Source organism: Ambystoma mexicanum, chromosome 13 (genome assembly GCF_040938575.1).
Source record: "Ambystoma mexicanum isolate Mex_15411 chromosome 13, UKY_AmexF1_1, whole genome shotgun sequence".
Lineage (NCBI taxonomy): Eukaryota > Metazoa > Chordata > Amphibia > Caudata > Ambystomatidae > Ambystoma > Ambystoma mexicanum.
Genome location: NC_090938.1, coordinates 135,861,526 through 135,889,523, shown reverse-complemented (window position 1 = coordinate 135,889,523; position 27,998 = coordinate 135,861,526). Strand labels below are relative to the sequence as shown.

At 46.6% G+C, this 27,998-nt stretch overlaps 1 protein-coding gene across 2 annotated transcripts in view; it reads right to left on the bottom strand.

Moving 5' to 3' along the window:
• The window catches only part of SMPD2 (sphingomyelin phosphodiesterase 2), a 128,862-nt gene that overhangs the window by 78,063 nt on the left and 22,801 nt on the right, over window positions 1-27,998 (bottom strand). For both annotated transcript variants that reach the window (XM_069633450.1, XM_069633451.1), the window contains one exon: window positions 770-863. In XM_069633450.1, coding sequence (XP_069489551.1) covers window positions 770-863 — 94 coding nt within the window. The remainder of the gene's footprint in view (window positions 1-769; window positions 864-27,998) is intronic.

The following is a 27,998-nucleotide window of genomic DNA, read 5'->3' as shown; positions in this document are numbered from 1 at the left end:
AAGTAGGCCGGGGAGAGACAGGAAGGAGGAAGGGACTAATAAAACGAGACAGTGAGGGTGTAGACAAAGCAATGAAGGTTAGTGATAAAGAAGGTGAGAGTGAAGAGGGGAAGACACATACAAACGGAGATGGGGAATAAGATGAGGAATTTTGGGTTGATTAGGGAAGAAGACGATGAGTGGGGCAGACGGAAGGAGGAAAAGAAGAGAAGAAAAGAGGAAAGGATGACAGGTGGATAAAGAAAGGCTACTGAGAGATGAGTAAGAAGCAATGAAAAGGGAGACATCGGAAAGAATGGAAGTGGTGGCACCTTGATGCATGGACTCAGTTCTGATCTTTATAATAAAAAGAGAAAAAAGGTCCGCAGGTTTAGGCAAACAAAAAAGAATAAGAGAGAGAAACCGAGATAAGAGCAAGGTTCAGATAGATAGTCAACCATTTAGGGAGAGGGGGAGAAAGGATGAGGACATTGGGTGGAGCCACAGGGGGCACAGAGAAAAAAAAAAGAGGCACTAGAGGAACACAATGGAGCCAAGATGGTGGAAAAGGTGAGAGTGATGGCAAGCAAGGCATGCACCCAGTTCTGATCTTCATACATGGAATAAAGAAACAGTGAGGGGTCAAGTTAAAGAGCTTGAAGAAAATGCACTGGACATACAAAAGACGGATATTTCGTGGAATGGAAATCCATGCCTTGCTTTCGTTCCCCACTCCAAGAGTCACCCGTCGTTACCAATGTGCTACACCATCCAGCTCCTGTAAACTCACATTGTATGGGTACCCATTGAGGGAGAAGCGGTACTGGAAGGTGTCCATGATTGGAAAACGGGAGAAAATGCAGAGGCCGCTGCCTATTACACCACTGCAAGACAGAAAAGCAGAGTTACTACTACTTGGAACACAATGTCCCGGGAGGAATAACCCATTGCAAATACCTACCTAAGCAAATTGTAAAAAAACAAACAAAACGGGGGATAAAATCATACACAAGAAACATGTAACACATGAAATGGCTCACAAAAGCACCATTCCTTATTTATTTGTATATAGTTTTTATAACTTCTATACTCGGGATAGACACATTCAATAAAGAAAAAAAACAGCTAAATTCCAGACCACTGCAGAGAAAAAATTGTGAGGGGGTAACCTACTTTATTAATAACGAGCATTGTTTCCGCAATATAGTAGTAATTATGTAGCTCCTGAAATCACATTCTATATTTCGAAGGGCCATCGACAACCCAAGCCCTGGTGATCAGTAATTTTGCCACTGTGACTGAAATGTTAGTTCATTTAACATGTTTAGTAGGAACATCATGTCTGTATCCCATAATAATGAATTGAGTGGAAAAAGGGATCTTGGTTCTCTGTGCAATAGTGGCCTTTTTAAAGATCCCTTCCCAACAGATGTCCAGCACCTGCTAGTAACCATCACGTTCTAAATCACCCTATTACATTTTCAATGTCTGCAAGGAGATTGCCTTTCTAAACAGTTTCTAAAGATGTTCCAGTCAGACTTAATCTAGGAATAGTACAACACAGAGAGGTAGCTCGGATAATGGTATTGACTGGGGGTTCGGAGAACTTAATCAACAGTACTGAATTCCGAGGGCATTATTAGGTGGTAATGACCCTTGACTCAAGTTATGGCCACGAGGATGAGGCAACTCAGTTATTAAAGCATTGCACCCAATGAGAGTAGAATAACCCATTTTAAACTAGAAGAGGCAAATGAAAAAGATTTGACGGTAGGGACTTTTATCAGCAATTATCACCCTCTGTCTGAAATGCAGACCAACATTGAAAAGTTCTAAAAGTGATCTATTTTCAAACAAATATGAACCAAATAATTAGGTTGAAGATGTGGCATGGCCTTCTAGAAGTGCCTCATGAGGTGCAAAGAAACATTCTGTAAGCTCAGTCTAGGAGAATAGAAGTTAGGAATACAACCGCACATCTGGCGGTGTGTGGATGCCCTGCTCCCAGACATACGAAAGCGAGATTGCAACTGGTAAAAAGAAATTCTACATGAATTAACATTTCCTATTGTAGTTATGTAAACTGTTTCTTATTGCCTAGCCCATCCAATGGTAATATTTGGCAAGAGATGCCAAATGATAGGGTATTTTATTAAATAGTTTCACAATTTATAAACCAATTTTATTAATCACACAACATAATGTCTGTTAAAAAAAACGATGATAAAAATGATCATGTATCATAAAACAAATACAAAAACTTAAAACACCACAAGTGAAACCGACATAAGTGGGTCCCAATAATGTAATTGATTGTGGATGAAGACGTGCAATTCATTCATGCTGAGATCCTTATGCCTCAATACTTTCGGCTAATTTTTCTTCTTATTAATGCATTATAGATTCCCAATTTGTACAAGTTTTTGTCCCTTCAACACAGTAATGTAGGACATTCTTCAGAGGTGTACAGTATCTTGTGTCGATTCCCAAAATCTTCTACCATGAGAGGAATACCCTCTCTGGCTCAAGGGATTAATATCCTGTAGTCTTTTGGGACCTTTACTGGTTTCTTTCTGCAGATTCCAATTTCTTGCTGTAATTCCGGCTTCCTTTCCTCTATTTTCTAACCCTGTAGACATTAACCAGGCGGAAAACATGTACATTCGCTCTATTCTCATATGCCAATTAATCTCTATTTAGAGACTACAGGCAGATCCTTGTATCTCAATAGTAGATACAACGCCAACGAGATTGAGGAAATTAGAGTAAATAAATCAGAGAATTCAGGAGATTAAAGTACCCAGACTATAAGAACAGTTGGAATTTGGGCTCTACATACTGTGGAAACTGGGGAATTGAGATCTGCATTTACAGTCAATTACATTATTAGGACCCAGTTATGTTGGTTTCAGTTGTGTTGTTTTAAGTTTTTGTATTTGTTTTATGATACATGAAAATTTTTATGATCATTATGTTGTGTTATTAATAACATTGGTTTATAAATTGTGAAACTGTTTAATAAGATACCCTATCATTAGGCACCTTTTAGACATTTGAACGTCTTTTGGTATCTGACAAATATTCCTCTGCAGAGTAAGAAGTTTGTTTTATCCCCAACTGTGGCTTATGCCGTTTTGAGAACAATATTTGGCAAGAAACATCTATGGTGCCAATCGCGTGTGTGTATATATGGTAAGACCCGGGATATTCATTTCTCTAGTAATATTAGCCTCAGTGTGAATTATTACCAGGAGTGTTTTAAGGCTTCGGCTGTTTAAAATACTTGAATTTTAACAGGTATGTCAACCTAAATTGGTTGTGTGGGAGAACTGGTTGAATAATACGTCTGAATCTCAGAATTCACTGTACCAGCCTTTCTTTTTAAATGAGATCGGCCATCCGTATTACTTTTGTGTCTGGAAAAGACCAGATCCCTAAAATGAGTGCAAGACAATGGCACTTAAAATATGTGCGGTGTCATAGTGCCCCAAATAAAATATCTAAATGTAGAAATGATTATTCATTTAAAAAAAAAAAAATATTCAAAATATGGCCCAACCAAGGAAAGAAAATTCATCCATCTCGATTAAATGAATCCAAGCAAATTGGGTTAGAGGCAATTTCCCATCGCTCTAGAGCGCTTAACAATAGAACAGGTTAAAAATGGAGGTTAAAATACACACAACAGGGTTTGAGGATAATTTTACTCACTAACTGCTGATGTAGAATGACTATAATTTGGTAACTGAAGTGTAAAGACCAGTGTTTTCTGTGAATTCATTTTAAAATGAGCTGCCCTCCCAAATCCCTCTGCAATCCCAGCAACAAGAGAAGGATCAGGGTCTGATCTAGAGAGTAATATTAACCAGAGAGACAATTACCCTTGCAATGTCTGTGTTATCGAGTATGGAAAAGGGGACAATATCAATATGAAAAGAGGACAAGGGAACATCCTTGTCTTGTACATTTCATCAATAGGGTTCAGACAAGTTGAAGCTGACTGATATTAGTAAAGCAGATGAATGGAGTTAATGAATGTAGCTGGAAAACTAAATTGGCAGCTTATGCCCACATATACTCCAACTGGACCGTATCGAAAGTCTTTTTAACATCAAGAAGTTATACGTCTACAAATATAGTTTTATGATACGTCTGGTAGTAATAATGTATGCATGAATGAATCCAGGTTGTCCTAGAAACAATATTTGCTAGTAATGGTGTGATTCTAATTGTCGGCATTCTTCAACACAAAAAAAGAGACATACAATTCATTTCTGTTGGGTCGCCACAATTTTAACACTGAAATTGGCAACAATTAAGGGGGTAATTCATAGAATTCAGCGCACAAGTGGCACACACGGCTGGCGCACAGTGTGCGCGTGCAAATTTCTGCGCCAGCTGTGCGCGCCAAAATCCATTTCCACGCACAGCGTATTCATGGATTTTAACTTCCAAAACCAGCCGTGGCGCAGCGACCGTGCAGCAGCGCAGTTATGCCCCTAACCCCTTCCCGTGCGCCATGCACAGCGCACAAATCCTGTACATAGCACACAGGCCCCCCAACCACAAAAACGCCTGTAAAACTCCCCGCACAGCCCTCCTAATACACGTACCCCACTGCACGGGGAGTGTCACACGCGATTGGGGCAGGGTACGTGTATAACAGGGGTTCGCGGAAAGTTTCACACACGAAATGCCCTGTGCGAGTGGGGTACGTGTATTCCTGGGGTGCGCGGGAAGTTTCACAAGCAAAATGCCCTGTGCGAGTGGGGTACGTGTATTCCTGGGGTGCGCGGGAAGTTTCACACGCGATAGGCCCTGTGCGAGTGGGGTACGTGTATTCCTGGGGTGTGCGGGAAGTTTCACACGCGATAGCCCCTGTGCGAGTGGGGTACGTGTATCCCTGGGGTGCGCGGGAAGTTTCACAAGCGAAATGCCCTGTGCGAGTGGGGTACGTGTATTCCTGGGGTGCGCGGGAAGTTTCACAAGCGAAATGCCCAGTGCAAGTGGGGTACGTGTATTCCTGGGGTGCGCGGGAAGTTTCACGAGCGATAGGCCCTGTGCGAGTGGGGTACGTGTATTCCTGGGGTGCGCGGGAAGTTTCACACGCGATTGGAGAAGGGAACGTGTATTTCGGGGGTGCACGGGAAGTTTCACACGCGAAATGCCCTGTGCGAGTGGGGTACGTGTATTCCTGGGGTGCGCGGGAAGTTTCACACGCGATTGGAGAAGGGAACGTGTATTTCGGGGGTGCACGGGAAGTTTCATACGCGAAATGCCCTGTGCGAGTGGGGTACGTGTATTCCTGGGGTGCGTGGGAAGTTTCACACGCGATTGGAGCAGGGTACGTGTATTTCGGCGTGTGCGGGAAGTTTCACACGCGAAATGCCCTGTGCGAGTGGGGTACGTGTATTCCTGGGGTGCGCGGGAAGTTTCACGCGCGATTTTGCTGTCAGAGCGGGGTACGTGATTTTCGGGGGTGCGCGGGTATTCCTACACGTGAATTGGCAGTGTGGGTCCTCCCAGGTTTTCCCTCTACACCCTCCACGGCCCCTGCAGGCAACCCACACCACTGGGGACTACCCTGCACCGCAGGCAGCCCATCCACCATGGGCATGCCCCCCAGCCAAGCCACATGTCACCTTGCACTAGTGATCACCAACTCATGTTCCCCAGCACCCCCAGCCAAACCCCCCAGCAGTCAGGGGCACCTGCCAGTAGGCCCCCACTCATGTCCCACTCATGTCGCCCAGCACCCCCACGCCCCAGCAGTGAGGGGCACCTGCCAGCAGGCCCCCACTCATGTCCCACACATGTCCCCCAGCACCCCCACTCCCCAGCAGTCAGGGGCACCTGCCAGCAGGCCCTCACTCATGTCCCACACATGTCCCCCAGCAATCAGGGGCACCTGCCAGCAGGCCCCCACTCATGGCCCCCAGCAGTGAGGGGCACCTGCCAGCAGGCCCCCACTCATGTCCCCCAGCACCCCCAGCAATTAGGGGCACCTGACAGCAGGCCCCCACTCATGTCCCCCAGCACCCCCAGCAGTCAGGGGCACCTGCCAGCAGGCCCCCACTCATGTCCCACACATGTCCCCCAGCACCCCCACCCCCCAGCAGTCAGGGGCACCTGCCAGCAGCCCCCACTCATGTCCCACTCATGTCCCCCACCCCCCAGCAGTGAGGGGCACCTGCCAGCAGGCCCCCACTCATGTCCCACTCATGTCCCCCACCCCCCAGCAGTCAGGGGCACCTGCCAGCAGGCCTCCACTCATGTCCCACTCATGTCCCCCAGCACCCCCAACAGTGAGGGGCACCTGCCAGCAGGCCCCCACTCTTGTCCCACACATGTCCCCACAGCACCCACGTCATGACGATCCTCAATCATGGGCCTCATGGCCACCCACATCACACCCCACGCCACGCCACCCCAGCCCAGCCCAAAGACCCAACCAAGTATTGCATCCACCCACAGAGAAAAGGCCATTACATGTTACAACCCGAATGGCAAGTATGTACATGAACACATGCCCGTCCCACACACACACAATGGGTGCAAGTGAATGTGAAAACCCATATCATGACATGCATGAAACCAATGAGAGAATAGCACACATCAAAGTATGAAAGAAAAATATATTGAACACAACATGAATGTAATGAAAAAAAACACTCAATAATGGGAATAAGAAATAAAATGCAGCATGTCCGGAAAAAAAATTAAAATATGAATTCAGAATCCAAAGAAATCCAAATGAAAATGTGTCCAAAGTCTCAGTCCAACCAAGCAAATCCAAGGGGAAAAAAAAATATATGAAATCCATTGCGCCATGGTAAAATTAAAATAAAAACGAGAAACATCCACTGTTCAACTATATACAAATCACCAATCCAGGATCCATGAGCCCAACAAATGAATTGAAACCAACAAAAAACACTACCTAATAAAGAACTATATACAAAAATGTGGTGCATTGTCAAAGCGGCCCAAAATAAACAAAAACAGAAAGGAAACCTAACACTATCTAACTATTTACAATGGCAGCGGGCTAGTCCGACGGCTCACTTTTTGATGTCCCGGGCCAGGGCATCATCGAACTCCCGCTCAATGTCCTGGAGGCGGTCCTCTTCCATGGCCCCGACGGTTCGCAGCAACGACGATATGTTCACCTCCAACTCCCTGCGAATTGCCTCGAGGCACTCGGCACGCCTCAGGGCCCTCCACATGGAGTTCTCCGCCCTGACCATTGTGAGCCGTGCCTCTTCCGCCCGCTGCCGCTCCGCATCTATGGCGTGGCCCAACCGTTTCCACACGGAAGACACTTGAAATCCGGGGTCCTCCTGCCCTATGGCTGATGCCTGCCCCTCCGATGTTGAAGGCCCCGAGCCATCATTGCTCCCACCATGTTGCTGCTACTGTGCCTGCGCCTGCGCCCTGGCTCATGATGCCTGCACGTCCTCCTGCGGCTGGGGTGCAGTTGTCGTGGTGGCCACACCTGCTGGAAGTCCGACTGCCGACTGTGGCAGGGATGTGTCCTCCACCAGCCTGGCCGCTGGGTCAGGGGCAGCTCCACAGGGTACCCAGGTGATACATGGGTGGGAAGATGGCATGGAGGAAGACTGGCGCGTAGGGGGTTCAGGTAAGGAGGGGGTCGCAAGAAGGTCCAGCACACGGAGTAATCCAGCACCGGTGACCCGTCCCAGTAGGTCAACGTGGTCAAAGAGGCATGCGAGACGACGTGCAGTCTCTCCACGAAAAGACTGCAGGTCACCTTGCATGCCCCGTTGACGCAACACTATCCCAGCCAGGACAGGCTCAACACGGTCCCGGATAGCCTGGTAGGCATCCCTGCTGGTGCCAGATGATGCAGTGACAGGATCAGGGACAGGATTACACACAGGCACCTCCGCGGCTGCCTGTGCTGCCTCCTGTCCCTGCACTGCACCACTAGCACCAGTGGAATCCCCACCTCCGGACCCCGTGTGTGTCCCTTCCGCGGCCTCCTCCTCCACCAAACCCCCCACCAACCTGGATGACTCCGTGCCATCTTCCTCCGTTGGACCCTGTGGGGTCTCAGCTGCCCCTTCTGCTGCTGAGGAGTCCACCTCTGACCTCTGCCTCTTGGACCTACCCTCGGCAGCTGCGGCCTGGGATGCGGCACCAGACTCCTCACTCCCCGACGAGATGACAATCTGGGAGGGGAGCCGGGCCTTGCGTCTCCGGCTGGTGGTGCGATCCCTGCCGCTGTGCTCCACAGCACCCTCTCTGCCCTCTTCATCAGTTGACGCTGCAGACAGGGAGAGATAAAACACAGCCATCAGGGCACTGTACAATGGACTGATACACACGACAGTTGCACATGAGTGGCAGTGTCAAACTTCAAACATGGCATCACACTCCACGACACACATGTCATTTCAACTCACACACATGAGCATTTCCACAGCAATATTGCACCAGGAAGCAACATCCATACATATACAACAGCATGAACAGCCGAAGGTGAGCCTGACATCACATGAAACACAGGGAGAATACTAGACATGCACACACGCCACCACACTTACATGCATGTCTACATCTCCTCCAACTGTCGCAATGATGCGATCGCCATACATGTCACATCTGGCATTCAGCCTTCTACGTATCAGTGTCACATGCATCCATGTTGCATCACAGTTGCACACTTGTCAAATACACACACATGCACACAGTGCCGATACATGCAGCAGGAACCACCATCCATGTGTGACCCCACAACCATGCCAACGTACATATACAGAAATTCAAACGTGTGCTCCCACACCTGCATTTGCACAGCATGCTTACCAACACATACACCATCGATGTGTCTCACACCTAAGAGGACTCACATGTGGCCGCCTCGCGCCCCTGTTCATACACATCCCTACATGGCCCTACGAAAACACATGTACTACTGGCACACCACCACACGCACAGCGTCCAATCAGTATGCATGTACACTTACCGCTCGACTCCAGACGGGTCTGCCTCTCAAGGACCTGGACTTGGAACGCTGGAAATATGAGTTCCAGGACTCTCATCTGGTGGTCGGACAGGTGGCCCCGGCGCCCCTTGGCATCCACTGCCTTCAAGAGGCACCGGGCCTTGTTGAGGGTCCTGGACCTGAAGTTCTCCCAGCGATTCTTGACATGTTGTAAGTCGCGGACTGCCACACCCTCCGCGTTGATGGAAGTCACAATGTCCATCCAGATCCTGGTCCGTCCTTCATTGTCGGCGCGCAAACTTCCATAGAGGGCATCATACTGCCCCAGGACTTGCTCCACCAGGATACCAACTTCCCTGGCACTGAAGAGGTGGCCCTCTGCCTCTCTGGCTGGGGGTTGCCAGTGGTGCCAGATGGTGTTGTGCCCGACATGGCAACCCCAGAGGCAGGAGTGGGTGGGCAACTGGGTCCTGGGGCTGGGCTGTGGAGCGATGGTATCCCAGTCGGGAGTCTTCGGTTCCAGCAGCGGTGGTCACAGCAACTGCACCCCTGGCTGACATGCAGGCAGCAAATAGCAGGGCACATGGGCAGCAGGCAGTCAGGCAGCAGCAGATGGCAGGTGGGAGCGTGCTCGGGGCTCTGCGGGCAGTAAATTGGCCTTCTAGGCAGGAGCGTGGTCTTCTGTATGTTGTTGCGTGGCCAGCTTGATACGGAGTGATTTGGCACGTGAAAATCTTGCACGTCAGCGTGTAATTTGAGGAAAGGCCCTTCGCGCGTAAGCACACAAACGCCGTTTCATTGGCCCAAAGGCCCTTAGCGCGTAAGCGCGTCTGTGACGTGACTCGCGTAGGCGTTTCCCTCGTGACGTGGGCATAGTGGTTCAGCGCACATGAAAAAACTGCATGTCCGCGTGTGGGTGCGTGTAATCCGAGGAAAGGCCCTACGAGCATAAGTGACGTGATGCGCGCGGGTGTTTCCATTAACACGGGTGCATGTTCATCGTACACGTCCAAAAACTGCACGTCCGAGTGTCAGCTCGTGTAATTGGAGGAAAGGGCCTTAGCGCGTAAGTGACGCTGTACATGTGGGCCGCTTTAAAAGGTACGTGTAGGACCCCAGCCCCTTGTACGTGCTTTTCGTGGAGAGCGAGTGGGTGAATTCTGTACTTCTTGTCGGTTCACACGCGATTACTTCACAGGGTTTCAAGTTCGTACTCCCTGTTACCTCTGACAGCGTTCTTTATTTTTTTTGGGCCCGTTTCCTCAAACAGCGTTCACTTCTTCTTTTGTCCTGTCTCCTCAGACAGCGTACAGTTCTTTTGGCGGGGGTGTTGCCTACGCGCACACGTGCGTTTTTTTCATGTTCTTTTTCCAGGCAGACGGTGAGTCGCGCATGCATTTACCAACTGCGCTTGCCCCGTGTGTCGCGTACCCCTTCAGAGGTCATTGTAGGCTGCATGTTACATGCGTACGCTTGTTTTTGTGTTTCTGGATGCCACAGAGTAGTGCCGGTTCATTTTTCCATGCACGTGGTCTACGAGGGGTTGTGTGCATGTTACTTTCTGTTTTTGGGGTGCCTGTGCATTGCGTGACCCGTCATCTTCCCCCAGGGGTCACAGACAGCCTTGCTAGAGCACTAGGGTACGAATTCCATCTAGTTCCCTACCCCTTCCACCCCCAATCGCCCAGGACAATTGTTTATTGCAACTCCCATACGCACAACAACATCAGTGCCATGGCTGGGAGGCGACCTAGCGGTAAGGGAGGCAAAGGTGGCCAACCTCCAAAAGGTGGGCGTGGTGGGCACGGTAGGGGACGTGGCCAGGATTTGCAGGGTGCCCCTAGAGCCCCATGTGTGGAGGACCAATCAGGGACACCCATGCCCCCCCCATGGTTGAGGGAAACGTGGCTGGCACCATCCCAGCTCAGCCTTTGTTGGACCAGCCCATTGTGGCACCTGAGCCGGCACAGGATGACTCCCAGGCTGACTTCCAGGTCAGCAAGTCTAAGCCACGTGTGTCGGTGCAAGTTGGTGTCACCAGGCCACATGGATCTGGGGCAGCGAGGTCATCTGCTGCCCCAAGCAGGCAGGGTGAAGAGGATGCAGGGGCAGCTGCAGCTCTCCACCCCAGCTCTGAGTCTCCCAGCCGGGACAGTGTCGGTCCTGGTCCATCAAACTGACGTTGCCCCTGCCAACATCACACTTCAGCCAATGCCTGCACCAAGGCCTACGGTCATTGGTGCAGGCATTGTGCCTTCCCACACTCCCAGTACCCAGTCCACCTGCGCTTCTGCCACTACTGACCAGAGCGGCGCAAGCCACTCAGGCTCTGCTCCACCTTTGAAGAAGGGGAAGAAGGGTGCTCTGGCACTACAGGTTGAGACCCCGGACACAGCTACACAGTCCAGCACATCAAGGAAGCCTAGCTTTAATGACCCCGAACTTGATGCACTTGTGAGCTATGTGTCGGCACATAGCTGCAAAATGTTGGTGACTTCAGGGTGCAAGACCACACCTAGTCAACGTAGGGCACACTGGCAGACCATCACGGACCGCATAAGTGCCCTTGGATTTGTGAGGCGCACAGCTGATGATTGCTACAAGCGGTGGAATGACCTGAAACGCAGAGCAAAGAACAAGCTGGCCTCAAATCATGCCGCTACTCTGGTGACTGGCGGTGGGTCTCCACAAGAGGACAACAAACTCACTGAACATGAGTCTGTTGCTGGGACCTTCGTCACAGAGGAACAGATCCAAGGTGTGGGAGATCTACCTGATTACGACGCATTGTCCGGTGAGTGCCCATACGTGTGTGTGTGTAATCCATGTGTATGTTGTTTGTGTGACGGGTTCTGATTGAGTGCCAGGTGAGGGTGTGTACTCCTGTGTGTTATGGGTCAACCGTTTGCTTCCTCCCATACATTCACGTGCCTTGGATTTGGGTATGACAGTATCCCTTCTGCCCACAGTTGCCAATTAGGCCCACATTAGTGCACTTTACCTTGAACTGTCATCTTGCAACTACATGGTTCAGATTTAGTAAGTGTTCATTTAGGCTGATTGTTTCCACTCTCCCATTTTTGCTACGCATTATACTGCCCTATTGCAACGTATGTGATATGCTTCCGTCATTGTTTACAGCCCACACTGGGCCACTATTTTTACCTGGTTATGTTAATGATTACACCCATTCAGGCCGATAGAGTATTAGGCTGCAGACATTTTTTATTAGGACCTGTTTGCATGTGGAAGATGACAAATGTTTCCTGTAATGTTAAAGTGACCAACCATTGATCAGCCCACAATGACTGTGTTATTGGACACTGGATGAGTTTCAGTGTGTGGCACATGAATATTTTGCAACACGATTCAGCATCAATCTTCGCATCATGTCGATGTGACATGGATGTGTGACAGTACTCATTCACTGACATATTGCTGTAGTTTTGTAATTTACCGTGGCTATGCTACATGACATCTGTGTGGTGGCATGTGTCATGTTTGTGTATTGGACAAGCCACTCACAGCCTGATGTGTGATGCCAGTGCTACCCAACATGCGGCAAATGTGTTGCTTTTCCATATTGCTCTCCCCAGTGGCTGCCTTTTTGACTCCACTTCCAACTCTTTGACAGTGCATGCATGGCAGGGTTATAGTCATGTGGGACATGTGTAAATCATATACTGGATCTCTGGTTTATCACGGCCTATGTGTGTGCTAGGGTGCTCATGCCTGTTTCCATTTGTTGTCTTTCATGTTTTTGCAGGCGATGACGCACTTGGTGCTGTTGAGGTTGAGGAGATGGTGCAGACCCAGGAGGAATCTCAGGCACGACCGGGCACCAGTGGGGGACATGGTGTGGTGGTGGGTGAAAACCCAATGTTACTGCAGACCATACTGTTCAGGGGTGTCTCTGTGTGCACCTCCCCAGACCTCTATTCAGGTGCTGAGTCGGATGATGAGACTTATGTGCCGTTGCAGGTAAGTGTTTCTGGCAGGGATTCTGTTCTGTCCAACCCACCGGGACCAGGGATAGAACCCTCTATGGGGATGTCGGTGTTGGTAGGTCCGCCTTTGGCGGTTATGGATGCATGGTCACACTCCACAGCATCTGATCCTGTTCCTGAGCCAGCAGATCAGAGGGGGAATGCAGTCCTGCAGCCTCAGGCAGTGCCAGCACAGCAAGGTGCAGATCGCCTTGCCCCAAACAGGTGTGGTGCCCGTCGACGCGGTGGCCGTGCGCCACCAGGCAATACTGTATGGGAAAACTCCATGTACAGTAAGGCAACCCAACAGGCAGCATCAGTAGAAATGATGGCTCAGGCAATGGAGAGGGTGGCCACTTCCATTATCCCCCCTGAAAGGCAGATGGAGCAACAACGGCAGGCAACAGACTCCATTTGCCAATCACACAGGGAAGACATGTTGGCGTCCAACAGGGACAGACGGGCGGCACTGGAGACTCTGCGCAAATCCATATCAATAGAGTCCCAGGGCCACAGGGAAGCCCTGAGGGTAGAACTACATAACCTCAGACAGACTCTGGTTGAACTTGAGGCTTCCAGTAATTTAAGGGCAGAACAGCAGCTGGAGCAGCTCACACATTCGCTCTCAGCTGAGCTGCATGCAACACATGAGGAGATCCGGGCATCACGCGAGGCCATGCGTGCAGAAATGCAGACAACCCGTGATGTGCAGCATGGGGATCTCCGCACTTTAATCCTCCAGAATCAGACCTTCCAGACCAGCCTACTTGCTGCCATGGAGGACCATACCAGGGCTTTGCGTGGGCTGCCTCCCATAGTGCCACCGCCTTCTGATGCAGCAGCAGAGGATGAGCAGAGCGACAGCAGTTCTCCCACAATGGCATAGCCGTGCAGGCCATGAGCCCAAGGAGGTTTTTCTTTTTTTTGCAACATCCACGCAGGTGGGCGTTGGTGTGCACCCTGTCCTCGAACCTCCTGGGTGGCCTCCCCCACCCCCCTTGCCTCCACATGGCCATTTTTGAATTTTCTTTTTTTACAGTGGGTTGCCTTGTGTGGCTCCCGTGGGCATCCACTGTATTCCGGCTGGGCTCATGCAGGCTTATCCTGAGTTTGGGTTAGATGCTTGGGTTCGTGAGACAGACATCCCTCCTGCTTCCCGTTTCCATGGGCTTGCAAAGGGTGTGACCAAGTGACAGTGAATTACACATTGACGTTGGGCTCCCATGAGCTGTGTGGGCAGTCTGTAGTCAATACTGTGTAGACATCCCTAGGTGATATTGTTGTATTGTACACTGCATGGTGTATTGATATGTGCATGTGCATCCATGTCTTCCTCCTAATCTGCAGGTTCCTTCCTCATGTCTTCACAAGGCCGTCTACTTTGTAGATGCAGTTCATGTTGTATGCAGTAGACTGAGACATTTGCATGGCAGCAACACTACAGTTGTAAGGGGTCGATGTGCTGGCGTATTCAGGTTGTAAGACTACCACTACTTGAACTTAGTACTGTCATGTTTTTGCATTTTTCCATGCTGTGTTGCAGTATTGTGTTGGTGGGAGCATATTGTGTGTGGGCAGTTTCCATTAGAGACAGTGTAATTTGTGACACTTGTGTCAGGTCTTGTGCATTGCTTTGTTTGCTTTCACATTGCATGACATGCCATGGTGTGTTTGGTGGTGGAGCTGGGGAGGGGTTGGGTGACATGGCGCTGTTCTCATGTTGTATTTAGCAAGGGGGTAATGAATTTAGCAGCATAGATGTATGTCTTTTGATGACACAGCATTGGTGGTGTTTGGGTATGTAGGGATGCACACAATGTAACACTTCCAGGTGACCAATCTCAGGATGGTATGGTTGTGACAGTTGATTGTCCCTTATGTCATCATCATTGATTGTCAGCTGGTATGTGCCAGGGATGTGTGCACTCCACACGGGTGTGATTTTATGTGAAGTAATTAGCCACCAGCTGCGTACGGGCTGCCTCACCATGTGCCCTTTCCCCTCCCATGTGCAGCGGGCGTGTATGTGGTTGGGGATGTGGGGGCACCGGCAGGCCCCGGCATGTTGCAACGTTGTGCAGGACACATGCTGCCACTATGATCCTGCACACTACTGGGGGGGCATATAACAGCTGCCCACCAGAGCGGTCAAGGGAGCGAAAGCGTGACTTGAGCACTCCGAATGTGCGCTCCACTATGCCCCGGGTTGCTATATGGGCTGTGTTGTATCTTACCTCGGGTGGCGTGGTGGGGTTCCGAATTGGCGTCACCATGTGGGTGCTCGGAGGTAAGGCACTGTCCCCTGGGGAGGTAGTGATGGGTATCATTAGTGGGGTTGTGACATTACTCAGTATCTGACATGCATGCATGTGCAGTGGCATTTATACTCACCAAGCAGCCATGTATCGCCATGCCGGCTTCTAGGTCCGGGTTTAGGGTTGACATTCTGTAAATGAAACTGTCGTGGGTGGACCCGGGATAGTTGGCATATACTGAGGTGATGATTCCTTTGGCATCACATACTACCTGCATGTTGATGGAATGCCAGTGCTTGTGGTTTCTATAGATGTGCTCAGATGCCCTGGGGGGACGTAGAGCCACATGGGTGCAATCAATGGCACCTAGCACTTTGGGGAATTGTGCCACTCCACAGAAATCCTGGACGGCAGCCTGCCTTTCTGCAGGTGTTCTGGGCAGGTATATGTGCCTGCGGACTGATGGGCGTGCAGTCATGATGGCCAACACCTGGTGTAGGCAGCGTGACTGCGAAGCCTGTGACACCCCCCCAACTATAGCACTTGTCCGCTGAAATGATCCAGTGACTAAGAAGTGCAGTACATTGAGGACCTTCTCCAGGGGGCTGAGTGCTAGGGAGCACAGGGTGGGTGATGTGAGGTCATCCTCCCACTCACTCACCAGGTCGAGTATTATGTGAGGTGGAAACCTATACCTCCCATACACCTGGTCATCAGGCATCCCAAAAAGGCTGGTTCTGGGTGTAAAAATTCTGGGTCTATCCTCCTCCTCCTCCTGCGGTATCCCACGACCACTGCTGCTAGGAACGGTATATTCATCTTGGCGTCTGAGCTTGTTTGTTGTTTGCGCGCACTTTTATGCCGCGCGGGTCCATGTATGCCTGCTTCCTGCTGGCGTACGCGTTTCCGGATTAGCGCGTCTTTTTTGGCGCACGCATTAGCCCCGTTCGATTCCTTGAATACGTGTTGGAGACGCGCGTGTGGGCATTCCGCGCATTTGCCGCCTGTACTTTCCCCCCCTTGACGCCCACATTTTCACACGTTGTTCCCCATTCCACGTGTTACCCCCCCTGTTCTGCCTACTTTCGTTGTGTGCGCTGCGCTATGTGCGCTTTCGCTGTGCGCTTAGCGCACACTGTTTGGAGAAGTGTGCGCCAATGTGCGCCACGCGGAATTTCAGCACACATCCAGGGATTTACACACGCATGGACTTCCATGAATCGCTGTGCGCGGGTTTCGCTGCGATTTTCGCACTTGCACTGCGATTCGCACGCTTGCGCCGAAAATTTCAGCGCACATTAATTCCATGAATCGGCCTCTTAATGTACAACATCCATGTGTATAATTTTAATCTTGCTGTTCCTTGAAGGGGTTTTCGGTCGTAATTTATTCTCTCTTTTCGGAGGGAAACCCTGCAAACCACCTCCTATTTATTCTCTGCATTAATGGCCCAACAACACCCATTCTCTGTGTTGCACGATGTGCTCTCCGCCTCTGCCGTAACAACTCTTGTTCAAATCTACATTGCTGCATTGTGCTCTATTATGAGCTCTCTTCTACGCCTTCGATCTCACCATCTGTGCACTACATATATAACTCAGGAGGCTTTCCTGAAAAGTGCAGCAGTTGGATCGGAAACATATTCACATTAGCAAATCACTGAGTGTAGAGAAATAAAGGTGATGAAAAGAACAGAATTCCTGTTATATGAACAATGCCAGTTTGGAGTTGGAGTGATCTTCAATTGTACATTGTTCCAGAAATGCCAGAGATGGTTTAAGGGGACTGCCAAGGATCAAGGTTGTGAGCGAGGACTAGATAGTAGCCTGTGAGATCGTTCACATATATTGCATGGATATTCTTATTAGGGGGATCTCTGCATTTGTCCCGTTACATCAACCATCTCCAAATTGTGTGTGGCATTCAGGCAGAGCGGTTAGTCTGATGCACCACTGCCCTCTAGCCAGCTTGCACACGTTGAATTGCAACCACACAGACCTTTTATGGAACACAAAACAGACTTTTGTTTTCACAATGGAAGTACCTGAAGGAACAGCTACCTTAGGAGTTTAACACAGATTTGCCAAGGCCAGAGATTACAATTGATTGGTGAACCGTGGAGTATTTGTAAGGAACAGAGAATTAAAGGGAAAACCTGCTTTCTATGTTTGCCTGGCAACGCATGTATCTAGGCTTCTAGTACTGTTAGGCCTTTTGAAAGCAGTATGGGAGAAGGGATAGGAGTTTGACAAAGTCCCCTGCCTGATAATGTGGACTTCTAGTGGATTTACTAAAGGGGCTGGGGGCCACCACCAAGTAAGCTGGTGATGGACCCTGAGATGGAATGGTGAAGATGTGACGAGGAAGATATCTTCCAATACTCTGCGTATCTGCTTTCGGGACCCGGACCCATCTCTGGTTATGCCAAGTAGCGGGCTTCCCACTACTGAGGCAAGAGAGAGCTTTGTAAACAAGCCTCTCTTCTACTCTTGCATCCCCTCCAGGACTCTCATACCTCCTGTTACCTTGTGTGGGATGGTGGTACTTCCTGGGACTGTGGGTCTTCTCTCCGGCTCTGCTGGTTCACTTCCGTGGCTCAATCAGCTGCGCGGTACTTCTCTCGTCTGTGCCGTGGCTCTGCTCTCTTGCTGCCTTGGTTTGCACCTGCAGAACCCGTGGAGGATTCCCACAGCACTTCACTGGCGTCCTCCTCCCTCCTGTCATTAGGCAGCACCTGGATCTCTTGCGCTGGTTTGCCTCCGCAGCTGCTGCCAGAACCCAGTGGGGGTTTGACGCAACTGTGCTCGACACGGCTGCGCTAGACACATTTGATAGTCCTTTGTTCCTTTTTATAAATTGTATCCAGTTCCTCCCACGTAGATTGTAAAAGTCCTTCATCTTTGTTACTTAATCCTCATGCCTCCTCTGAGCCACCTCATACTGGTACCTTTGGCTTAATCTGCTATGTTATAACAATATATAGGTTTGTTTTCTATGTAGAGATTTTGAACAGTGGGGAGGGCTAGGGAATGTTGGGGAGTGACAACATTCAATGGGCTGCATACCAGGTGATTGTATGAGGTGATCGTATGACGTCCTCCTGCATTAAGCTACCCCTAGGGGGACTATTGGGTAACGCCCACACCTCCCTAGCCTCATAGGAAAGGGCTCACCCTTGGAGAGAAGTGATGACATCTTGTAAATTGTCCTACTCCCCACACATTCTTGCATGGGAATCAGGAGTTCTAAGAAATTTGAGCAGCCTGCAGATTAAGTTTGCATAAGACCTCAGACTGCTCAGACAATGGTATCCGCGCTCACAACTTCAGGGGAAGCTGGAGAGGTTAAGCCACTTGTTCTATGGTCCCTAGCATTTTTGAATACCAGCCAAAACTGCTGCTGCTCCATGTAGACCACAGAAAAGACTCATGAATTGCAAGGTGGTGGTCACTAATTTGTCATCACTGGTGCACGTCATGGTAGGTGGGGAGGTGATAGGGGGGTTGTAAGGGTCATATAAACCCCAACACTCAGTCAGACAGAAAGGTTATTTGGAGACTTCTGTCACAGGTGGTTGATACAAGTTGGGGAGGTGGTTGGCAGTAGTTTAGGGTTATAGGCTAGAGAAAAGGCAAAGAGGGGGACAATAAGGAGGGTCTGATTAACATCAGGAGGTGGTGGTAGAGTAAAGAAAGAAGGAGAATGGATACCACCTGGAGGAGAGAGTAAACCGGACACACAGTAAAATAAGAGGAGGTCAAATGAGACCATGACAGAGGGTAGGGGAAAGTCCCTGATCTATAGGGGGTTGAACCACAGTGAGGGGAGAAATGCGCAATTGGTGGAATGGCAAGGAAAGTATAGAGAGGTGCTGAGAAGTCTAAAGATCAGGATCCCAAGAGAGATGGGTATCAAGGGCCTTCTCAAGTGACCTTAGTTGGTGAGACTAAAACTGCCCCCATTGTTCCCCTTAGTTTAGCTTAGAAAAGTGGCCTTTATCTAAAGAAATACAGAAACGTCTACAGAAGCAGCCTGGAGGAGAGGCTAACCACATAAAAGTGTGCAAGAGACCTTTAAGCCCCATAACGAGAGGTAAGAACAGCAAGACACGAAGAACCAGGGTGCAGGAAATCTTTGAGCCTGAGACTGACCAGACATTGTAAGCAGAGGGACACTGTTTTGGGCGTTAGAAGAGTCAGAAAATGTATTATCACATACTGGTGTATAGTTCCTTTGTTCTTGCCACTTAGATAGATGACAGATGATACAGGGAGGAGTCGGGCATACAGGGGGTATATTTCAAGAGGAATCAAAAGGGTTGCAGTGGAAAGAAATCAGGATTGCCACTGAGTTCAAAGTTCGGAAGCAAGTAACATATCAATTAAGACATAGAACTCCCTCGTTCCTAAGTATCCTAAGTATCTGCAGAATGGCCACCCATGTTCTAATCTCTCCCAATGGAATACCTTTGCTAGCCAGTCAAGTGGCACCACGAGTAGAGCGCTCGCTTTGACATCCGTGCAGAGTCTGCTAACGCAGGTTCGAATCCCGTCGGGGCCAAACTCAGCCTTTCATCCTTCCAAGGTCGATAAATGAGCACAACACACCGTGGGTAATAATAAGCAGCACTCAGATTTAGATACACTACCCTAAACTTGACTGTAAAGCATGGAGACAATGCAGTGTTTTACAGAGGCAATACTGTAATTATGCATTATGTAACAATTTACATTTTTAGGTACAATTGCATGACTGGCTTTTTTAAAAGAAATAAAGTTAACGCATACTGGTCTTTGCCAGATAGGATTTAGTTAGCTTAATAAAAGTATTATTCCGATTATGTCTGGTTTGCAATTATTAGAAAAAGATGTAATTAATTAGCCTACAACTACCACACAGGCCATTGGTGAGGAGATGATTACTGCTGCACTCTCTCCATGAGCCCCCTTGAGTTTGCAGTGAACAGAGAAAAGAGGGTGGAGAGAACTGTGGGCAAGAGAGGAATGCAGGGTGAGCGTGCTTTCATTGAACATGGTGACTTAAATAGCTAGCTTTGCTATACAAGTGTCCATTTAATTAGCAAACCTACAGAAATGCATAGCAAATTGCTATGCGACACTGCTTAGGTTATGCCTTGGGGTGGCTCTCACAGTTTGTTTTATGACCATGATATAATATAATTTCAGGAGACAGGGCTGATGGGGCAGGTTATATTTTACAGATATACATGCTTTTCAAATCTGGCCAGAAAGGGTGTAAAGGGTCACCCCTATGGAGGTTTATTGAACCTTTGTTCCAACTCTGGTGTCTAGGGCTGCCGTTATTTCCAATGATACAAATTTTCCGTTGATAGACTCAGAGCTTCACAATGCTAATCACCTTCTGGTGTTAAATGTATATGATCCTCCAGGGGGTGTTTTCACCGAAGATATTCAAATGGCAACATATGAATGCATTATTTCAGCTCCTGTGAACTATCAGGCCATGGATCTAATTATTGGTGGTAATTTTAACTCTCCCTGTATTGATTAATCAGCAGATAAAGGTGAGGTGATCGTTTTGGTTACAGAACATAAGCGCTCCAAATCTAGCTGTTCAGCACATTTATGGTAGGCATTGTGTTTCGATTTTGGGCTTCAAATGTTCAGAGTTATGCATAGTGATGTTCCAGCAGAAAAGACTTGGCATAATGATGTCTCACAATCAACCATCAACTGTTTCTATGGCAGTAGTGTTTTGTTTAACAATGCCCAGGAGATGCCTGTAGTACATGTTGATTTTAGTGGCCATGCGATATTGAAGATTAGAATAAATATGCCGCCTATGAAATCTTTGGATCTAGATAGAGTGGGGGGGGGTTTGAGAGTTAACTCACAGATTAGATTGGGTTGGTCGGACAGAAATATAGAAGCTATAACAAGATATATGTAGTCTTGATGCAGTATATAAAACCTGTAGCACTCCTTATCTAATAATCGAGTGGATCAGTTTGATTAATCATCGTTTTCTGTGTAGAGTTGTGGGTACTTTATCTAGGTTGGGAGGTACTCATATCTACAAATATGACAAGGTTATAACTTTAAAAAAAAAGAAAACTCCAGGGGCAGAATATTAGGAACGTGAAAACCCCGAAATATAGAAAGCCAGACCAACTAGGTTTATACAAGGAAGCTTAAAAACAGTTATCACTCCTTACTAAATGTACTACGGTTTAGAGAGATATTTACAAATATATACGCAAACACGATACCAAACGCTTGTGGCTTTTATTTAAAAGGCAGAGGTTACATTCATTGCCTTCCACGGCTAACCATATTGCCAGTAAAACCTGGGAAACCTACCTTCATTGTAAATGTGTTGCAAATCATTTCTCCACTCCCCTTCCTCCCTTTGAATCTCTCTTTTGATTGGCATTATAAGTCAGCCTAAAAAATCTAGAGCACTGGGCCCGACAGTGTCTCTAATGTAGTTATGCTTGCCAATCCTGAACTGTGGGCAGATTTTTAGGCAAATTGCGGAGTGTGGCCAAATTCCGGATTTGTGGAAGGTATCTCATTTTATTCCTATTCTTAAAATAGGGTAAAAATGATTATAATTGATTATTTATAACGCGCTTAATACCCAGAGGTTTCTAAACACGGACCCCAGGATCGAACCTGTGTTGCTCCGGTCGTCTTGCTTGCAAGGCGAGCATGCTGCCCCTGTTCAATCCTCCCGAGAAAAATGATCCCTCCAATTGTAGGATTCTATCCCTGTTGGACGGACCAATTAAAACCTTCGCTACATTTTTATTGGAGAACATTGAAAACTAGATCGATGAAAACCATATACTTAGTCCTTTCTAGATAGGATTCAGGAGGGGCCTCCCTGGAAATTATAACATATTGGTTTTAAATTCGTTGATTAGACAAGTTCGTGTCAAATCTGCCACACCTCTTTATATATTATTTGTGGATTTTGCTTCTGCGTTCGTCACGATCGACCGTCCATTATTGTGGGATAAACTGAAGAAGTTGAAGATGCTGACTGACCTTTTAGCATGCCAGATTCTACATGAAAATAACACTGAATGTGTGAAGCTGAATGGCAAAAGTGAATTGGCAGGGTCGATTGATATTATCTGGGGTGTGAAGCAGGGGTGCATATTTGCCCATGCCTTATTTAATCTGTTTATTTCCAGATGTGACCGTGGAGGTGGGGGGTTGTGGGGGTGGGGGAAGTGAGAGGAGTCTTTAATCAACACCTGCAATTTCCCCCCTAAATAAGGTAATCTGAACGTCCTAGATCTGGCATACGCAGATGACCTGGCAATATTTGACACCACCTAATGTAGGTTTATGTAGAAGTGACAAATGCAGTCATCGAAAACACCAAAGTTAACAATTTGGTTGTCAACTTAGACAAATCCAAATGTATGCATTTTGGTAAAGTTAATAGAGATCAGGTTAGTATTGTGACATTAGGGGGGACGCTGCACTTTGTGCATAATAATTGTTATCTAGGATACGGAGTCGAAGCACAAGCCAATGAGCTATCGACACCCAAAGAAACGCCATAATAAAACCATCTCAATCATGCTAGCGATAAAGAAATGTTTTATTTCCTAGTTATATAGGTTGATGGGCATTATTAGACTCTACTGGCAAATATTAGTAACAAGTATCTTGTATGCTTTGGTCTGTTCCTATACAAACTGTGACCAATGTGCTGGTCGGCTGGAGGGGTGTATTTGGCAACGTATCCTAGGTTTTTCAAGTGGGATCACATACAGGCCATACATCCCTCAGCACGATTATAAATGTAAATAGAGGTAATCTATTTATCATGATAATATGCGATGAATCATCTTCAATATTGCGTCTGCTTAAGACGGAAATGATTAGTGGTGCCAGCAGATCGCTATCAGAGTTTATAGTTGGGAAAGAGGAATTATTCTCCAGATTTTCTTGGTGCCCAGACTGGTCTGACTGCCTGGGAACCTTGCTAAGACCATTTAAAAATAAAGACCAAAAATGGGATTGGGCGTGTTGCCACGGCCATATCGGAGGATTATCTTCTTTATGTTCTTACTCTAGGCTTTTCATTCTGAATCGATGGCCCAAAAGTATATAAACCAATTCCCTAATCTAACTGGTAGGTGTTTATTCATGCAGATGCACCGAAATAAAGTACCTGTATTGGAGGTTAAAGGAGCATGGTTGAGACTTCCCATTGAAGAACATGGCTGTGTTTAAGTAAAAGAGTGGGCGTTGTCAAATCCCTCATGTACTTTCATCGCGTAGTAGTATTATTAAGATCTATGTAAAATATTATATGCAAATGTGCGCACCAAGGAGTGTACAGTGAGTGCTGTTGGGCTGGATGAGAATTACCCGCAGACTGGTGTATGAACGCTACATTCACTGAACGGCAAATGAAGGCTCCTTTTCTTTCACGATCTAGCACAACCTCTGTATCACTATGGAATAGAGGACTAATTCATATACTTTTATACACTCAGAGTATTCACTGTGTACATTAATGCGAACTTTTAACTCGCTCGAACTTTGTTCGGCCACGCCCCCTAAATCCCAGAAAGCACTTCAAATTGGGTGGCCCTGTGCACCAGCGTGCGTGCGTGCACCAAGGATTGCACAGTGAATGCTGTTGGACAGTTGGTTGTGTTGGGAGTGAGCCTCTGGATATATCTACTAGAGTTGGTAAAAGCATGTGACTGAAGTAGGTTACTCGTTGATCAACACGGACCGGCAAGCAGTTTGTGTGGGTGGTGGATGTTGACACTGTTAAGCCAAACTACACAAGGCTGCCCTTTTAAGTCTCCTATTTGCGCAACTTCCCCAGTGTTAACGATTGGGCCAGCAATTTAATATAAATATCAATTTAGGAGTTACGTGAAACAGGCATGCAAGCGACTAACAGGTGTGGCTAATAGTAAGAGAGCAGTAGTAAAAAGGAAGAGAATTAAGGATAAAATCAGTAAACTAAATATGGATGGGGTTTACCTTGCAGTGGGTGAAGCTGTATGTGATCAGCGTGGTGCACTGCACATGGCTCAAGAAAGGATCACTACTTATCTCAAAACAGTTAAAGCCACAGAATCATCCAACTTAACAGTGGCGGAATTGCAAGGCCCAGTACTAGCATCGAAAATAGTGATATTGAGCCTATTGACAACAATTCTATGTTGAATATGGTGATAAACTTGAAAAAAATGTTGCAAGTATGGGGGTTGAATTAACGACACGCACCTCAAGCCCTTCCACCTGCTGTGGAAATGTGGCCACCAATCTGGAAAAAACGCCAGACTTAGACGTAATAGCTGACAGAGTTTCCATGTCTCCCCTATAAGGCCAAACGAATCCTATTCCTCTTCATATACTTCTGATGAGGATTCAATTAGAGAACCGGAAAATTTCAAAATATTAAAAGCATTATTTACAAAACGTAGCTCTATTTACAAAGAATAATGCATAATGAAAGATGGATTTACTAGATTGGTGGACGTGATTCTCCACATATCTAAACCCTTGGAGAATTTGTCAACTCCCCCCACTGCTATTAATCAGGAAAGCAAAAATCACTATATGGAGATAGATCGCCAAAGAGGCACCAGTTGTAAATGTTATGACTCTATACTCACGATGTGTCTTGTGCTTCCCATAAGGACGTATGCAAGATTGTTCTGCCAGGGTCTGTCATTGAGAAATCTCCCATAAGGGTTATTTGGAAAAAACAGACTGTTTAACAAGTAAAAAACGTAAAAATGATATAGTAAGGAGATGGTTAGCCTTAGCTGATACCACACGAACAGCAGTCAGGTGTGAAGAGCTAAAGGATAAGTTGAAAGTGGTCAAGAAGATCCCAGATAAAAAAATAACCTAGCTACCTAAAAAAGAAAAATGTAAACTTACTAGCGCTGACAATAAAATGAAGGATAATTACCAGCATACCAACCCACAAAATGGATTGGAATCCTGGTTATTCAATAAGATACCTAAAAAGAATCAGAAGAACAGGGTTCAATTTAGGGAACGGTCTAAAAGGTAATGATGACTCTGAATTGCATGAAGAGGCTGGACAAACTAATGGGTTTGATGACGACATGTATGAAATGGAAGGGGTGGACCAGTCACAAGTAGAACCTTGGGAAACTAAGGCTGCCTACGCCATTTTCCACAAATGCATTCAACACAAAGAAAATTTGAATAGTGGATACTTACGCCAACTCTAATAGTCCCTTCCTTAATAGGATGAATGTTCTGGAATTGATCCACCAAGTAAAAGAAGTGAATGCCATCTCCTCCCAGGAGATCACTTTAGTCGAAGTCCCCGGAGATAGTAGTGAACCTAATTGGACAATATTGCATATGGTTTCCCCTATTGTTTGTGAGCGCATATTACTATATGCTAAAACATTCAGCGAGATGGGATACGAGTACACATCTATTAAAAAATGAGGCAGCAAAAGTTAAAGCAAGTAAACTTACTGACCCTAGGTGCACTTATGCAAGCCAGGGCAAATAAGCATTGATGAACTGGTCCTTAGACTAGTTGGTGAAATCAAATGGAAAATGGACAAATATCTTGAATACCAACTCACTGTACTATGCAGATGATGGTTGTGTGATCATTGAATGACCTATGGTTGAGTGAAAAGAGGAATTAAATGTAATATCGTGGAATTCAAGGGGATTCCACCCATTTGTGTCAATCATTGAGGGCATGGACCTCCAATTAAGTTCTGACATATTTGCTCTCCAAGTGACTTGCCTACGTAGACTTAGTGTTGGATGGATAAAAAAATCCTGCAAAAAAAGCAGAACATATTAGTGCAGGTCGACCTTCGGGTGGACTGATAGTGGGGGCTACAAACCATTTAACCATGAGTGCTTATGATAACATGAGAACTCATTCTTGCATATTGGTGGCCAAGCTTGTACTAAACATCAAGGGAAAGTTCTCCACAATCCTTATAATAAAAGTATACAATCCTCCCAATGATGTTTATTCACGTGATATCAGAGAAGACTTCGATAACTCGAGGAATGGACAGTGGTAAACGTTAATCCTCTCTAGAGCATAGTAGGTGACCTATATTATGACAGCTTTACATTATTATCAAAGAGAACTAGTGACATATTCCCTACTATGATGAATCAATGGGGAGCAACGATTATCCAAGATTGTCCGGATAGGTACATACCAAGCGATAAATGGGACACTTTCATTAATATAAATGGATTGTATCAATTGTTTATTAATAGAGAAGGGGAGGACAGAGGTGCATATACATGGTCAGCTAGGAAATCTAGCTCATGGATTGACTATATCTTTTCCCGCAATACAATGATAGACTCTTTTGGACCACTTAGCCTTACGCCCACTCATTTGAGTGACCATTTTGTCCTAATGTTTTTTACAATAACGATGTTGATTCACATAACATGGATAAAACGGATATAAACCCTGTAACTGAGGAGATCTGGATTAAACATGTGAAATCCAACCACTATAGGGTGAATAAAGATATAAATAATAGGGTGTACAAAGAATTTGTCTGTGCCGTTATCTCATCTGAATGCTGCCAGGAAAATGTAGAGAAAATAATATGCAAATTGAAAACCTATAGAGCGACAGGTCCGGACTGTATCCCCAATTTGATTTATAAACAAAAAACACAATTTTGGTCAAACATTTTCTCAATGCCATTTACCTCAATAGTAAACACTGGAATTATACCAACTAGATGGAAGGCTTCCGTTCTTATCCCTATTTTTAAAAAATGAGCATGTGACAACTACAGTAATTATAGAATGCTAGCAATATCCGACGCCTGCTCTACGATGTTTGCCCAAATATTGTTATCAGAATTAAATCCATGGACCAAACAGCATAATATACCATCTAAACGGAAAACAGGGTTCAGACGTTGGATGGGCACGTTGGTTAATGCGTGGACTCTTCAATATATGATACTTCAGAGCCTCGCTTTAAGGGAGAAACCTTTTTGCCCGTCGTAGATTTCAAGGATGCGTGTGATGCTGTTGATAGAGAAATCTTGTGGCAAAAGCTAAGGGATAGAAACCTGAGCCAGTGATATTGTATTTTATACAAGCTTTAGACACGGACAATGTGATCCAGATCTGACTCAATGAAGAGGGTAGATCAAGTGATAAAATACCTATAAATCTGGGTCTTAAGCAAGGTTGCCCATTAGCACCCACACTTTACAACATCTATGTGTCCGATCTTTACAAATCTTTGGGAGAGGCTCATACCTTCCGCCCCCCCCCCTGAAATACATGTTGGTTAGGCTATCCTGACGATACATTACTTCTCGATCACACCATTATAGGGTTGCAGCGTAGTATGAACAAATTGTGCGACTATGCTAAAAATAACTGATTATTATTTTTGTTTTTTAAACAATTATGAGGTTTGGCACTAAGAATACAAATGATAGGAAATGTGTGTGGAGGATGAAAGGTATGACTATTGAGATTGTACATTCTTATATATACCTGGGTATCCTCATAACGAAGAGAAGATTTACAGTTATATCCAATTTCATACGATATAAAAGTGGACTGTATCGAAGGTTTGAGGAAAATATATAAAACCTGTCTTATCCCATATTTAGCCTATCGCTTGGAGGTATTCAGATTAAATGAAAAAAGATGGCTAAAAAACGGTGGCATAAAGTGTTGGGATTGCCCAGGAATCAATTGAGAGTTGAGTTTAACATCACTGAATACCCAAATGAAAATAAAGATGGGTATTCACTATATACAAATGCGCAATAAATGTCAT